This window comes from Carlito syrichta, unplaced genomic scaffold, assembly GCF_000164805.1.
Source record: "Carlito syrichta isolate Samal-C Ts95f unplaced genomic scaffold, Tarsius_syrichta-2.0.1 Scaffold63716, whole genome shotgun sequence".
In the NCBI taxonomy this organism is placed as follows: domain Eukaryota; kingdom Metazoa; phylum Chordata; class Mammalia; order Primates; family Tarsiidae; genus Carlito; species Carlito syrichta.
The window spans coordinates 451906-466686 of NW_007007812.1; the positions used below are offsets into that span (position 1 = coordinate 451906).

Consider the following 14781-nt stretch of genomic DNA (forward strand, 5'->3'; position numbering starts at 1 on the left):
AATCTGTTTGAGAGCTCAGATTTTAAAGTGATATGCGGCTTATTCTTGCCACTGGAAACCTGGCTAGAAGAAATTAAGGCCTCTCTCAAAGGTAACTAAGATTACAGGGCTCGGTTTCCGGTTTTTGTGTTTCTGTGGAATGGACGCCCAGGTCGGTCAGCGAGTTTCTCACTGTGTGGAATGACGAATTCCTCTCGCCTGAATTCTAAAATGATAACTTTGCTTGGTGCTGCAGCTGCGAACGTCTGGCGCCAAGCGACCCAATCCTGGCCGTGGCGTTGTTGGATTGGAGAAGTGGGGGGTGAGTGGGGAAGGGGGCCAAAAAGATCACGCCTCGGTGAAAAAGTCGGAAGAGCGGCGAGAAGGGAAGTAACGGCTACTCCTCCTGGCCTCGGCCCCTTTAAGTGCTTCACTGACTCAGCTAAGCTTCCCCCTCAGGTCGCGTTTTTTATGAATGAAAAACGTCCTTACATTCATTATATAAACAAGTCTGTGCTGATTGGCTAGTGGGCCCCGGTGCATAAATTATGTAAAACAGACCCTGAGGGGGTGGAGAGAGACGTACCGCCGGCCAATGGGGGCTGGAGTTGATGGGGCGGCTCGGCTGGATTTGCCCGCAGACAGGGTAAACAAGGGGTGATGGACAGCTGCGGGAACGGCCTCGGGCCAATGGGAACGAGGCTTGGCTAGGGCCGCGGGCCAATGGCGGTGGGCGGAGCAGCGGGCCGCCGGGGGCCGGGCCAGCGCTCCAGCCCGGTTGGCAGCTGCGGCGCAGAGTCCAGCCGCTGGTGCGCGGAGCGGTTCGCCGTCTCCGGAGCGGTCCGGCCCAGCCTTTCGCCTAGGCGCCCAGGCCCGGTGCGCGCGTGCGTGAGCGCGCCTGCGCCGCCGGGGCCGCTGCAAGGGGTAAGAGAGCGGCTGCTTCAGGTGAGGGGGCGTTGCGGGGGCAGGGGTAATCGGAGGGGGCGTCCAGCAATGGGGCCGAAAGGCCCCGTGGGCGAGAGTTCAGGGGCTGATTTAGAATCCTCAAAGTCGGGGTGCCCTGTCTGGGGTGAGCTCCCCCTCCAGGCTGACCGCCCCCTCCCCCCGCAGCCCGGTTCGGTTTGGTTCCTGGGAGGCGTCCGGCGGGTGCGGCTAACGGTTCCGGAGCGCGCGGAGAGCAGGTTTCCGCACGTCGTGGGGGAGGCGCGCCGGAGCGCGAGGTGCGGGGGCTCCTGGTGGAAATGGGGGAGCGCAGAGTTGCGAGGCTTTACAGTCTCTGGAGATCTAAGAGCCCCGAGGGGACTTGGAGGCTCGCGAGAAGAGACGCTTGGCGGAGCTTTGCAGTTGGGAGGAGGGGGCAGGAGACAGTTTGGGGGGAATATTTGAGAGGTCCTGCCCCCCCAGCACCAGGAGGGGTTAAATGACACAGGCATGTGCAGCCTGCGGAGGTGGGGGTCGACCAGGAACTTGTGCAAGCCTTGCAAGTTTCAGGTTTTGGAAAGTGGACACCCCGTCCCCCTTCTCCCACCCCCAGCGGGCTGAGGGCGGCAGGCTGCGCGGCGACTCTCGAGAATCATTGGGGAGCACCAGCACGGCGGCCTGGGGAGGGTGGGAAAAAAACGGGCGCGGAGGGGGAACGGAGAGATGCTGGAGACTCGCACTGGATTGGGGGGGGGGTGCTCCGCATTTTCAGAGTGGGGAGAAAACTGGGGGGAACCGAACTCCTGGTCAGGGAGGAGGTGCCAAGGAGAGCTGTGGGGGTGGGGGTGGATTAGAGGCGACCGGCTGAGCCTGGCGCCGCACCTCGTTTTATGAATGTGGGTGACTTTATGAATGAAGCGGGTTTCTCGCGTTGGCTCGCTGCTCCCTGCGGCTTTTTTTTTCCCTTCCCTTTTTGTGAATGAAGCATTGAGCTTTCTTCCTAAAACGCTGGGGTGAGGGGCCTGCGTCGGAGGCTGGGCATGCGTTGGGAGTGGGGGTGGGGGCGCAGCCGAAGGAGTTTTCATGAATGGGGAAGGCTGGGAATTGGGTGGAAGTGTGTCTTGTTTTGTGAATGGGGCCCTGCGCGAGAGATCCAGTTACAGCTTCTACCTGATGTGGCGGCCGCGGCTCGCTCTTCCATTCATAAAACCAGGCCCGCTGCGCGCCACGGGGAGGGGCCTGGATCGCGCCGCCGCGCCGCGTTAAAGTTTTCCTGGGGGCACGGCGGGGGTGGGGGGAGGAGGGGGGGCACAAAGGAAGTGGTTTAAACTCTTGGACGAACTCGAGGCTTTCCTTCAGGCTTTTGAACAAAAATCATACTTTGCACGCAGTTTTTCTAGCCCTTGAACTCTGAGAGCTGCTCTAAGATCCTCATCAGTGCTTCTTTTGGATTTGTTGATGGCAGTTTCTTTTCTTTGATTTTTTAAAAAAAGGTATTCTTGCTCTTCAGGGCATTCATGAAGCATTTCGTCATGAGACGCCGAAAATATCTCCCCCGCCGGTCTCTTACTTGTTTTCCCCTTCCCCACATCAGACATGTGCAGAGTTTTTAAGGCCACAATTTAATCTGACAGATTTTCATAGGCGACAGAGAACTCTTTTTCATGCCCCTCAGCTCACTGCTGAGGTTTCTCAGGTTTTGTATACGGGTTGATGACATTTGAGGAAGAGGCTTTATTCTAAACGTTTTTATGCTGTTTGGAAGGCACGCAGGCAGGTTGGCAGGAGTGTTTTTCTAGGAAGTTATGAACTGCGTGCTGTTTTGCTCCTCTCTTTCCTTTGACTTTGAAAAATATCTGATTACTTGGGTCAAAGTGCTGAGGAGGAGACTGGCTGTGAAGGGTTTCCTTGTATCCTGCTCACTTATGAAAATTTGATATGCTCCACACAGTGTGAAAAACAAATTGGATGGAATTGTCCACTGTGGGGGGAAAGTTTCCTATTTAAAATGTGTATACAAGTTAAACAAAAGAAATTATTCGTTAAGCATTTTTGCATTACTTAGAGCTAGAATGAGTGAAATTAATGCTCTCATTTTGTTGACATAACTGTGTTTTTAGTTAAAGAATAAAGTAGTTCAGGAAGATACCTTCCTAAAATTGTTATTTAATTCCTCCCAAATTAGAAAAAGCTCTCTCCTCTCTCTTTTGACCCTTAGCCTCTTTTCCTAGCTCCAGCACTTACCAGAGCTAAAATGAGTTTAGTTTTATTTTTTTGGTATGTTTAGGAAAATTGACTTCACTGTAAGCAACAAACTGAATTTTCTTTCTATGGACCTTTTGCTTTTAATGCTTTTTAAAAGGGCTTTGTTAGAGATGCACTTAAAATATATGCAGTGGAATTTCGTTTCCTTTATTCATTATTTTCATAGATATTTTATTCTTTTAAAAGTTAGTGATATCACATATCTTGTGAGTTGCTAAGGAGATATTTGTGACATGACACAAATCTGTTTGGATAGGGGTTTAGGTTTAAATAAAGAGTTGTGTGTGAAAGTTTCTCTACTTCCTGTCACTGTACTGTCAAAAATTATCTCTTTTTTGAAAACCCTACTACAAATGTCCTGGAGGATTTTCTATATGAGAGAATCTTGAAATCACCCTTTTATAATGAAAATACAGTGGATTTTTTGTTTTGTTTTGTTTTGTTTTGTTTTGGTAGGGGACAGACAGTACCAAATCTTTAATTTTAATGATTAAGAAAAGAAATAAAATGATGACTGGGTAAATGGATTTGGCACTAAGGTACATTGTGCACCTCTGATACCATTAATCAAGCCCAGCATTGGTCTGTAAAGCTCACACCTTGAGTAGGCTTTAAGTGCTTCATAGGATAGTGATTTTGCATGAGCCCTAGGAAAAAGCAGTATAAAATTGTTTCATTTCTTTTTCCCCCTTGGTTAAAATCTCCCAAATTTGTATTACAGGAGGATCCTTTCCCCCTAGAAATTACTCAATGCTGAAACCTTTCAAAGTGATCTTAGAGACGCTGGAAACACCATGGATGGGTTTTATGATCAGCAAGTTCCTTTTATGGTCCCAGGGGTAAGTTTATGTGGCTTTTGGTTTGTTTTGTCCTTCCTCTTCAATATGAGACTCCTTATTGGTTTACGGGGTTGACCCCCTTTGGCCTCTTTACTACGCTTGAGTCTTCACTGTCTGTTGGCCTCTTTCAGAAATCTCGATCTGAGGAATGTAGAGGGCGGCCTGTGATTGACAGAAAGAGGAAGTTTTTGGACACAGATCTGGCTCATGATTCTGAAGGTAGTGAAGCTTTCCCTTCCTATGTTGTGGCTTCCTCGAATCACTCCCAGTATCAGCAGCATGTAGACTTTTCTCCCTCTTCTTCTAGAAGAAATATCCTCATTCTGGGCTATTCTGTTTTCAATTTCAGAGTTGTTTCAGGATCTCAGTCAACTTCAAGAGGCTTGGTTAGCTGAAGGCAAGTTTCTTGGATGTCCTATTTTCCATATAAAACATTTTATTGTGCTTTTTAATAAAACTTAAAGGTCTAAAATAAAAATCTATTTTCCAGCACAAGTTCCTGATGATGAACAGTTTGTCCCAGATTTTCAGTCTGATAACTGTAAGTACCTTTCTGGTGGTGACACATTTGTTCTGAAATTGTTTGGTCTTGGATCATCCATGTCTAGAATATTCTTTTCAGCTATAGCCAGCAGATTTGGACAGTGGTATGCATTTAGTTTCTTTTAATAATTTGAGCTAACCGTGAAAACTTTTGCTTTATTTCTTATTAAAATGATTTCTAAAGTGCTTCTACTCTATTGCAGGTAAAATTTACTTACTGAACATAATTTCATCCTAAATATCTTTTTGCCTTAAGAATATTATATTGCAAGACTTCAAGCTCAAAGCTATAAATTAACTGACATAATATATAAGATGTTGGACCAAACATCTATTAATAAGACATTATTTTATAGTTTACGTTATTTGTTTTATAAACTAAGTCTTTAATGTGAATCATAAATGTGACATTCTTCTTTCTTTTAAAGGTGCAGAGATTAGTTAATGGAAAATTCCAGTTAATTTTAGTTTCATCCAACATGTTGTCAATTTTGTCTCTGAAGGGATGGTCACAGATTAACCTGATTTGCTCTTATTTTTCATGTAGTTGCCGTTCATGGCTTTCCTGTTCAGAGAAGAGTAAACTTTTTTCTTAAAATGGTCATTAAGTGCTCATTACTTGAGATAATCAAATGCAGTGGGAAGCTCAAAAGATGGCTTTCAGTGCTGGCAGGGGCATGGTTAGCTTTGCACATCTCTTTTGGGGCTGTCCTTAACAGGTTTGGGAGCTTTTATGGTCCAGGCAGAGCTATCAAGGACAAAGCTAGCTGATGAAATTTGAGCAGCACAGGGCTGCTCTAGAGAGCATTAGTCACTGGCGAATGAGCAGGTTTAAGAGAGGCCTGGAGAAAATGCTGCCTCTCTTGAGAGTTGCATCATAGAGAAATTCATGTCTCTTAGTCATAGTTTATAATAGCAAGCACCTGAGCCATGCAAAGATTCAATTTCTCATTTTGCACCAACAAATTCTTCCAGCTTTGTTTTATCTCTGGTGTGTGTATGTGTGTTAGAAATGCCACCAGAGAGAGGGTATCTTTGAGTCTAAATAAATGCTGGGTATTCTAAATCTACTAAACAAAAGAACAGAGGTACCAGCTAAACTTTTTTTTTTTTTTTTTGAGTTGGAGTCTCACTCTGTCACCCCAACTGGAGTGCAGTGGCACATTCCCAGCCACCGCAGCCTCGACCTACTGGGCTCCTGCGATCCTTCCGCCTCAGCCTTCCAAGTAGCTGGAACGACAGGCGCGCACTACCATGCTCGGCTAATTTTTGATTTATTGTAAAGATGAGGTCTCGCCTAGTTGCCCAGGCGGATCTTGAACCTGCGGGTTTAGGCAATCCACTCACCTCAGCCTCCCAAAGCACGGGATTACAGGCTGAGCCACCGATCCCGGCTCAGCTAAACTTTTTTTAATGATAGGCCTCATGTCCAAGGCACAATGCCATGAAACTTTAAAAGGAAATAAACTATAACCCACAGATGCATGGTTACCTTAGCTTTGTCACAGCTTGCTGTGGATGTGTTCTATAGAAAGTAAATGTATGTTAATTATTGCCTGTTGATTGCTTTCAAGTGATTGGGAAGCTTGCCACCGAAAGGCTAACTAAAGATAACACAAATTGTGTGTGTGTGTGTGTGTGTGTGTGTGTGTGTATAAGATGAAAGACAGGGTTTGTAATCCAACTTTGTTCTGTGTTGACAATTTGGCCCAGCCTTTCCAGTTCTTGCTCAAAGCAGCATAAACTGCAGTCTGCTTGGGAGGTGGCTTTCTTGGCAGAGGTTCTTTGAAATGCTTTTATGACACTTTTGTTTGTTTCTCTGTAACCCAAAAGAGTTAAAAGGGAGATGAGACGGACTGCATTCAAATTGATTGCATGTGCTGAAGCAAGGGTATGTTCTTTGTCAGCAAGCAGGATTTATATTTGGAGAGATATTTATCTGTAGGAATAGGCTAAAGTGAAGAAATCAATAAATGTGTTTTGGCTCCTAAGAAATAATTTCTGCTCAGCAAATAGACTGTGCTAAGTTCTTTAATTAAAATTCCATACCTTAAATGGAGGTGCTTTGGGAGATGTTTCTGCTTACCAAGTATGATGTTTTTTTTACTTTGTGTGCTTTTTGCTTTAACTTCTTAAGTTTGAGCTTTTCTATCTTTTAAGGATAAAACAGATGGCTGAGTAAGTCTAGAAAAGTCTTTTAATAATTCTTTCCCTCTCTCTAGCTCTTTATTTCTTGGAGGATAGATTTAAATAGATTGATTTGCCTAAGAGGTTAGGCAAGAACACAAGTGTGGGGTGGTGCATCCTTGAACCACTTATTCTTGCTATTATGTTTGACTGCAGTTCAGAATGACAGTGTAGAAGCATGGGGGTGGGGGGAAGGGGTGTGGGAGGAGCTGGCAGAGCCCACAGCTGGACCATGCTCTTACTTCTCTGTGCGCACTAAACAGCCTTGTGTTGAAGAGCAGTTCCACTCCAGTCATGTTCTGGAAGAGCCCATGATTTTTTCAGGAGAGGGAAAGAAACTCAGTCAAATTTGATGAAACTGTGTGAGTTAGTTTGACTTAATCAATGAACTATAAACCAAACTTATCTTTATCAGGGGAAATCAAACCTTTTTCCTAAGCTATCAGAAATGTGTGTAACAAATGTTCACACGAGTGGCCACTGGCAATAGTCAGATGCCCCGAACAATTATTTTATTAATTTTCTGCCATATGTATGTGAGCGTGTGTGTGTGGTATGTGTGTGTAAAAGAAAAAGGTTAAGTAATATGGGCAATCATTTTTATTTTGGAATATCAGTTTTAAAGATTATGACTTTTTAAAAGTAAGCACTATAAGCTGAACTTCTGAAGAGATTATATTTTGTAAATTTTTCAGATTTGGGTCCCCTACCCATAGGCATCCATCCTTAAGTGTGACTTGAATAAATGAAACCATTGATTTTACAAGTCTTATGGAAATGCCCAGCATACTTCTAACTATAGAGATTTCACCTCTTTCTCACAAATATAGACATTAGTAAAGCATACTCTACCTGGAAATTCTTAAAGGTCAAATTCAAATGAATAGAAACCTATAGACCTAGGGGTTCTGCCAGTGCCCCTCACTGTCCCTTGGTCCAAGAGTTAATCCTGAAGATCCCAGATTATTTGAACTGGACATCCCTTGTAGAGACAGTCTTGCCCAACCCCTTTATTTTACAGAGGGGATAATAAAAGGTTCAGCTAGCTGGAGAGACTGACTAGTGACTTGGGGGCAAATGGGAAGTGAGAAAGGCGAAGTGAAGAAAAAATAGTGGGCCGGGCTTGGTGGCTTAGCCTGTAATCCCACGCTTTGGGAGGCCGAGGTGAGTGAATTGCCTGAGCCCGCGGGTCCGAGACCCGCCTGGGCAACTTGGCGAGACCTCATCTCTACAATAAATCAAAAAAATTAGCCGGGCGTGGTAGCGCACGCCTATAGTTCAGCTACTTGGAAGGCTGAGGCGGAAGGATCGCTGGAGCCCAGCAGGTCGAGGCTGCAGTGGCCGGGAGCGACCACTGCACTCAAGTCTGGGTGACTGAGTGAGACTCCAACTCAAAAAAAAAAAAAAGAAAAAAGAAAAAATAGTATAAAATAATATCCTTAAAGGAGCACTCCCTGCAGAGCCGGGGAATACTCACATGTTCAGGTATATTCAAGGCTCTCCATTATTCCAGATACCTACAGATGACTCTCAAGAAAGTCTTGGGGAAACTGCCAGACCGTCAGTCCAACACCTCTGTTCTCTTCCTTCTGTGATCCTGAGAAAGTTATTAACTATGTTGGGGCTTTGAGTTTTTCCATCTAGAATTTGGAAGAGAGAAATTATAAAACAAAAAAATTATAAAAACCATCATGTTTCTTAGAAGGCACATTAGTATGTATACAGCTAAAACTATGTACCTGTATCCTGTATATTTATAAGCAAGTGTTTGTGTATGTGTATATATCTGTATAAATGTATTTATTACTAAATATGTACATTAACACATAAACTACTAAACCAAGGAATCTGGGTCAGTACATAGACGTATATACATCTTTACTGTACATTTTCACAGATTTAACTGCAAATCAAAGCCATGAATAAGACTGGAACTTGGAGTGATTTGATGTGGAAGTAAAGTGATGTGTTCCATTGTTTTTCTGAACTGATTGCTTGGGTACTTAAAAGTGTTATTACTAGATTTTAGCATAGGTAAATAGCAGTTTTTTTAAATGCAGATTTCAGTTCTGATTTTTTTAATCTCACTCAGTTGTTTCCACTGTGATGTTATTAATATCTACCTGTTAGCTTCTTAAATAACTATAATACTTTATGCTGAAGAGAGGGCATGATAAAATCTTACTCAAAATTATGGTCTCCATACCAAATATAATTTAGACTATTGTTTTAAAATCCAAATGGTCCCATTTTCCCCTTGAAGTATTCTCTTTAGATCTGTGTTTCAAGAAGAATGGAACAACTGAAGGAAGTACAAGTAATTTCCTAAGGACCAGCTAATTAACTGATAAAATCGACTTTTCATAAATACATTTCAATACATGACTGGAGAAACAGGATTAAATGTTATGGCAGCCCTTGAGCCTAAAACACGTTGATCTTAATCCTACTTCACTATGAGATTATTCAGCTGAATTTTTTTTTTTTTAATGTGTGAGATTAATATAGTAGAGGCAGTACTTCTTTTGGTCAGGCTATAGCAGTTTCGTCCTAGGTGTGATGTAGCACAACTCCACATTTACTTGCTATGTGGTCTTGGGCCATTTCTATTTGAAAGGATCATCCCGAAGTCTTGCCCCCCCCGCCCCTTTGGCAAGATAAGAAAGAAAACAGTAGGCACTTTAAAAATAAGAAGCTTGGGGGAGACAAGTCTATCAGTTTATACTTTCCAGGAGCCAGTAGTTCTGAAGGTAGGGAGAAGGAAGAGAAGAATGCTGAAGAAAACATGCAGGAGAGATTCTTTGACTGCAGGCTTTACAGTGTTTCAAAGTCTTTGTTAGCTAGCCCACTTACCTTACTGCTGAGAGGGCGCTAAATGATTTGAAATCCTTCCTGTTTTGATAGCCTCAAAGATCCTTAGACCCAGGACTCTTAAGGACCCAAGACCTAGAGTACTCATTTATCTAAAGGGCTATATGTTCAACAAAATCTGCTTTTATCTAATTTTAATTCAGTTAGGCTTGTTTAAAACAATGGATTTTTCTCTTACCCATCTGTGCCTCTTTGCTTAGTCCTCTGATAAAACCCAGTCCTTTGTATTTGGTGAGAAAGACTTGGGATGGGGAATTACTTCTGTGTCAAGATCGCTTATGTAAGTGCCAGAAGTAACAAAATTGCTGGTCTCAATCAGGAAATTACCATTAAAACCTTACTTTTCAGCCTTCTTCAGTTTTACAAGATTAAGATATGGGAAGCATAATGAAGCTGAAAATTTTTACTGTCTGCCATCCAGTAGTATCATTCTAATTTCAGTCCCAGGAAAGATGTTACATGTGGTAGGGTGGAGTGGGCTGCATGATTCTCTATCAAGAGACTGTTCCCTCCGCACATTTCTTGGGTTTTAATGGTGGTAAAGTACATCCAGCCTCAGAGGCTGACAGCCCCCTCTCGGGCATACGGCTGCCCTTGAGGCAGCTTGGGCCCCATCTGTGCCCTGGCACACAGTGCTTCTCCACTTGGAATCCAAGGAGCTCAAGGCTTGTCATGTTGCAGCTCCCAGCTCTTGGACAAGTGCCAGGCATGCTGATGCCATTACCGGATTAGGTTGCTTTTTTAAAAATTCATTTTGTGAACTCATCAAGCTCATTTAACAGAGGCTTTGGTCGTCAGTTTCTATCATTGTCTTTTCCCTCTAGGCTCAGCTTAAAGGAGTGGCAAGATACTAGGCCCCTAGTATGTGCCTGCTCATGAGAGTGTATAAGTTTTATCCATAATGTAAATACACCTTTGGACCTGGTGGGCAGATGACAGAGGGCTAGCAACTCAGATATTAAAGGGAGAAGAGCCCCACATAAAAGAGCCCTGCATAGCAAACAAAAGACCTCCCTGTTTAGAAGAAGGAAGCATCTAGGGGAAAATTGCAGCAGAGGGTGCAAGATTCCAGAGAGCAGGATAAGATCTAGCTATTGAAAGTCCAGGAGTTCCAAGCTGATGGGGATCCTATGGTCAGAAAGACTGCAGATAAATGCTTCCTACGGCACTGAGTTCACTGGAGCCCGGGGTGTAGGGGCAGGCAATGAGAAGAAGTAAACGCAAGACATTTGAAAATAGCCAAATATGTTATGAAAAAAGGAAACAATCCATGAGCTAGAATTTATCTCCTGGATTTGATTTTCATAAAGAAGTATGCTTTTCATTGAAATAAATTCTAGTTGTCAGACTGGGTCCATCAGCTCGCCCGCAGGGTGATTATTGAAGGTTTTGGGAAAATCTCTAAGAACCCAAACCAGTTTTTAGGCTTGTACTTTGCAAGGTCTGGAGTAGATTCACCTTCCAAACTCAATCTCCCTACACTTCCCTTTTGATGTCTCATGGGCATTCAGGAGGGTGTTCTAAACCCTTCAGGCTGGATCTGGAGCCAAGAAAAGGAACTGTGAAACTGTCACGTAGGTAGTTTATCTCCTCCTCTTCTGCAGCCAGAAAATGTTGTAGTGTCTTCAGAGTCCTTCTGCCCTGGGGAGGAAGCCAGGTGGCTCCAATGTAGTTACTGGGACTGAATGGGAAAGAAAGTCTAGAGAGGCAGGCTACCAGAGAGATCTGGCCCCTCATGCAAACCAGCAAGCCTGGGGCAGGAGAAAATACCACTGAAGTCTTTTTCTCTCAGTTGTAGTCAGATTCTGAACAGGGCTGCACATGATAGTTTTTCTTTTTTGCCTTTCCCCTTTTGCCAGAGGGCACTCCCCAACCTCACTTCTAGCTGACTCTCACACCCTTGCAGATTTCCACAAGGTCTTGGCCATTTGAATCCTAGGGAGGATGCACAGGGGACAGGCGCCCCTGCAGTGCCTGAATTTCTTACATAAACACAGCCTACTGGGCGAGCTAGCGTCCCTGCTGTGACAGCTGGACACTGAGCGCTATTAGGTCTGCCCCAGCTAACTGAGCTGCAGAATTCCCCCTCTTGCCTGAATGGAGCATTCCAAATTGGTTGTGAATGGAGGGCGGGGCTCACTTGCAGACTTTTTCAATGAATAACCAGACCCTATTGTGCAGCCTGTGGAAAAACAACCAACTCTAACAACACTGGGACTGTTAGAAATGTGCTTGTGATTGGCAGCTTGGAGAGTCTCCAAAATTAGTTTCCTTTGGCTTCCCTGCTGCTCCCTGTTCTCCAAGCCTGGGCTTAATGGAGTTTGAGTTTTCTTTTAAGTGCTGACATTAACCCTCAAACTGCCAGACTGATAGTCTAAAATTATGAGGAAGGAGTGCTACTGACCAACAAAGGTAGTCAAACCCACTCCCCTTTTTTTGTCTTTCATTTTAGGCTGTAGCTGTCTAAAGGGAGTGGTAATGGAGAAGAGGGTGGTTTAGCTTCCCCTGGAGAGGGAGGTGTTGAGACTTGATCAGAGGATATTACCCTTTTATCTCCTTTATGGGGTTGTGGCTTTACCTCGACATTGAAGATGCCTGCTCTTCTACTCTGATCTCCCCTCTTTACTCCAGGCCTGAAGAACTCAGACATTCACCTGCCACAATGCAGATATTTCTTGCTTAGGCTTACATTTTACCACGGGGGAGACAAAGCTGGAATTTCTCTACTCCTTGACTTTCTCTTCTCTCCTGCTTAATTTTCCCCTGTGGTCGGATGTCATTTTATTTCATTTTTTATTCTATTTTATTGAGTCAGAGTCTCACTCTGTCGCCCAGGCTGGAGTGCAGTGACACGCTCACGGCCACCCCAGCGTCAATCTGCTGGGTTCAGGCGATCCTACCACCTCAGCTTTCCAAGTAACTGGACCTACAGGTGCATGCTACTACACCCGGCTAATTTTGTTTGATATATTGTAGAGACTAGGTCTCACCAAGTTTCCCAGGCTGGTCTTGAATACCTGGGCTGGGACAATCCTCTTGTCTCAGCCTCCCAAAGTGCTGGGATTACAGGCTTGAGCCACCGTACCTAGCAGATGTCATTTTACCTGCCTATACTCTGGTACTTAGCTATGGAGGAACCTCACTATTGCAGTAGCCTTTCAATTGGGCATTAATCAAATGCTTTGTCTCCCAAAATGAACATCCCAGGAAGTACCAAAAAAAAAACCCTCCAGCCCCTGAGCAAATGGGAAGGGTTAGGTGAAAAGCTAGAGTGACTTCCTCACACCAAAATTAGGCCAGGTTCTAGGGGTACACATGCTTCAATATATCCACTCTTTCTTTATTTATTTTTAGAGGTGAGGTCTTGCTGTGTTGCCCAGGCTGGTTTTGAACTCATGGCCTCAAGTGATCTTCCCATGCAGCTGGGATTACAGGCACGAGTCACCATGCCTGGCTGCATCCGACCATAGGCATCCTCTAACATGGCTAACAGCTCACAGACACATCCACAAAACACTGTGTGGGCTAACCCAGGGATGTATGATAAACATAAAAAGGACAATCAGTTTAAAAACAAAACAAAACTTGATAGTAATGATCCAGTGCAATTTCCTCTAAAGAGCTCTTCTTAGTTCCTACTCCTCATCTTCACAGCCCTAATAAGACAGTTTGCACTTGTGTTTTGCCATAGGGATCTTTCTTCTCTGAAATACTTCCCTTGCTGTAAATTGGTCTTACAAGAACATCTTCCCTTCCCTGTTTAAAAAAAAAAAAAAAACAGACAGGCCTGGGCAAGACTGTCCTTTTGTGAGAGAGTTTGAAACCTCTCAGGAGGTAACCCTAGATATCAGCTGTGGAGGAGGATGCTGATACGTGTGCTTCTCCAGAGGAGCTGAGGAGGACTTAGCTTACATAAACACTTTTCAGCTGAGTGCCTGGAAATGCTTTGTAATTGCCTGAAAGAACACTTAATGAGGGTCTTTTATACTTTTCCCATAGAAGAGGTAGAATAGAAGAGGGGGGATGTCTCTTCCACATGGTCACCCACAGTAAAGACCAGATCCTGGAGCCCACCCCAAGTTTTCTAATCTGAATTTTAATAGAGAATGATCGAGGGGGGAGAACTTCGTGCTGAGGGATATCTTGAGTTAGAAAATTTCTGCTTTTCCCTAACTCCCTTTTGATTTCTTTCCTACCAGCCATGGAATTTTTATTTCTTGAGGAATAAGGAGAAAATAGCATAGGGTTTTGATGTATTCTGTATGTTGACGAATATTAAACTTCGTCTCTGATTCCCAATTTCCATTCCCATTGAAACAGGAAACAAATCACGTTTCTTGGGCTGTAAACCTCTTCAAAAGCAGAGGAGCCCTGTCATGTGTTTCTTTATACCTGCCTCAGCCACAGTGCCTACTCAGCATACAGTCTGATACCTGGTGCATGCAGCTTACACACCACCAAGTTCTCTATTCCTCCCACCCCAGCTTCCAGCAGCCCCAACACCAGCCTTTATCTGGTGGGGAAGTAACTGTAAAGGGTCTCAGGCTGCATTCTGAGAGTCCTTGGAATGACCTTAGCGATAAATAGAAAAAAAAACTAGTTGGGGCTATTTTTCATTTTCTGTTTCCTCTTTTGAACACATACACTAGCCAAGTGTTGCTAGGCTGCATTTAGACTTTGAGCAGCTAATGCTATGTTTCCCAGTAAGACTGCATGTGCTAGAGAGAGCAAGTCACAGTTTAGGCACCCTTGACGCACTTGCTGAGTTTCTGCTTTTAGGAGTAATGGGACTATAGATAGAAGGGAATGGTTCTGGGGGAGAAGCCCATTTTCCTTGGGTTTGGATCTTCTGTCAGATTTTTAGGGATGAATTTTTCAATTTGAAATTGAAGATTTTCCACAGTGCTTAAATCCTATTTCAAGTACTGTTAACATTTCACTTTAGTGCCAGTTTAGATGAGAATTATATAAGTTGGGAGTAAATTATAGAAGGAATGTTGAAGCTTAAGGTTTAGTTTTGCATTTTTTTTCCTTTCAGGAAAAATATCCTGTTTCCCCTTATCCTGATTTTGTATTCCACTGTGAGCAACTGCTCATAGTAAAATCCACTGTGATTGATGTAAGGCCACAGTAGAGGAAGCTGTCCTGTCTCTAACAACACTGGAGTTGGAAGAAT

At 44.0% G+C, this 14781-nt stretch overlaps 1 protein-coding gene across 1 annotated transcript in view; it reads left to right on the plus strand.

The window, feature by feature from the left end:
* Positions 1-777: 777 nt before the first annotated feature.
* The window catches only part of ETV5 (ETS variant 5), a gene marked incomplete at its 3' end in the record, with an annotated part of 28404 nt that continues 14400 nt past the window's right edge, over positions 778-14781 (plus strand). Inside the window, exons 1-5 of the mRNA XM_021708783.1 lie at positions 778-1408; positions 3887-4004; positions 4136-4223; positions 4354-4401; positions 4495-4545. Coding sequence (XP_021564458.1) covers positions 3960-4004; positions 4136-4223; positions 4354-4401; positions 4495-4545 — 232 coding nt within the window. The remainder of the gene's footprint in view (positions 1409-3886; positions 4005-4135; positions 4224-4353; positions 4402-4494; positions 4546-14781) is intronic.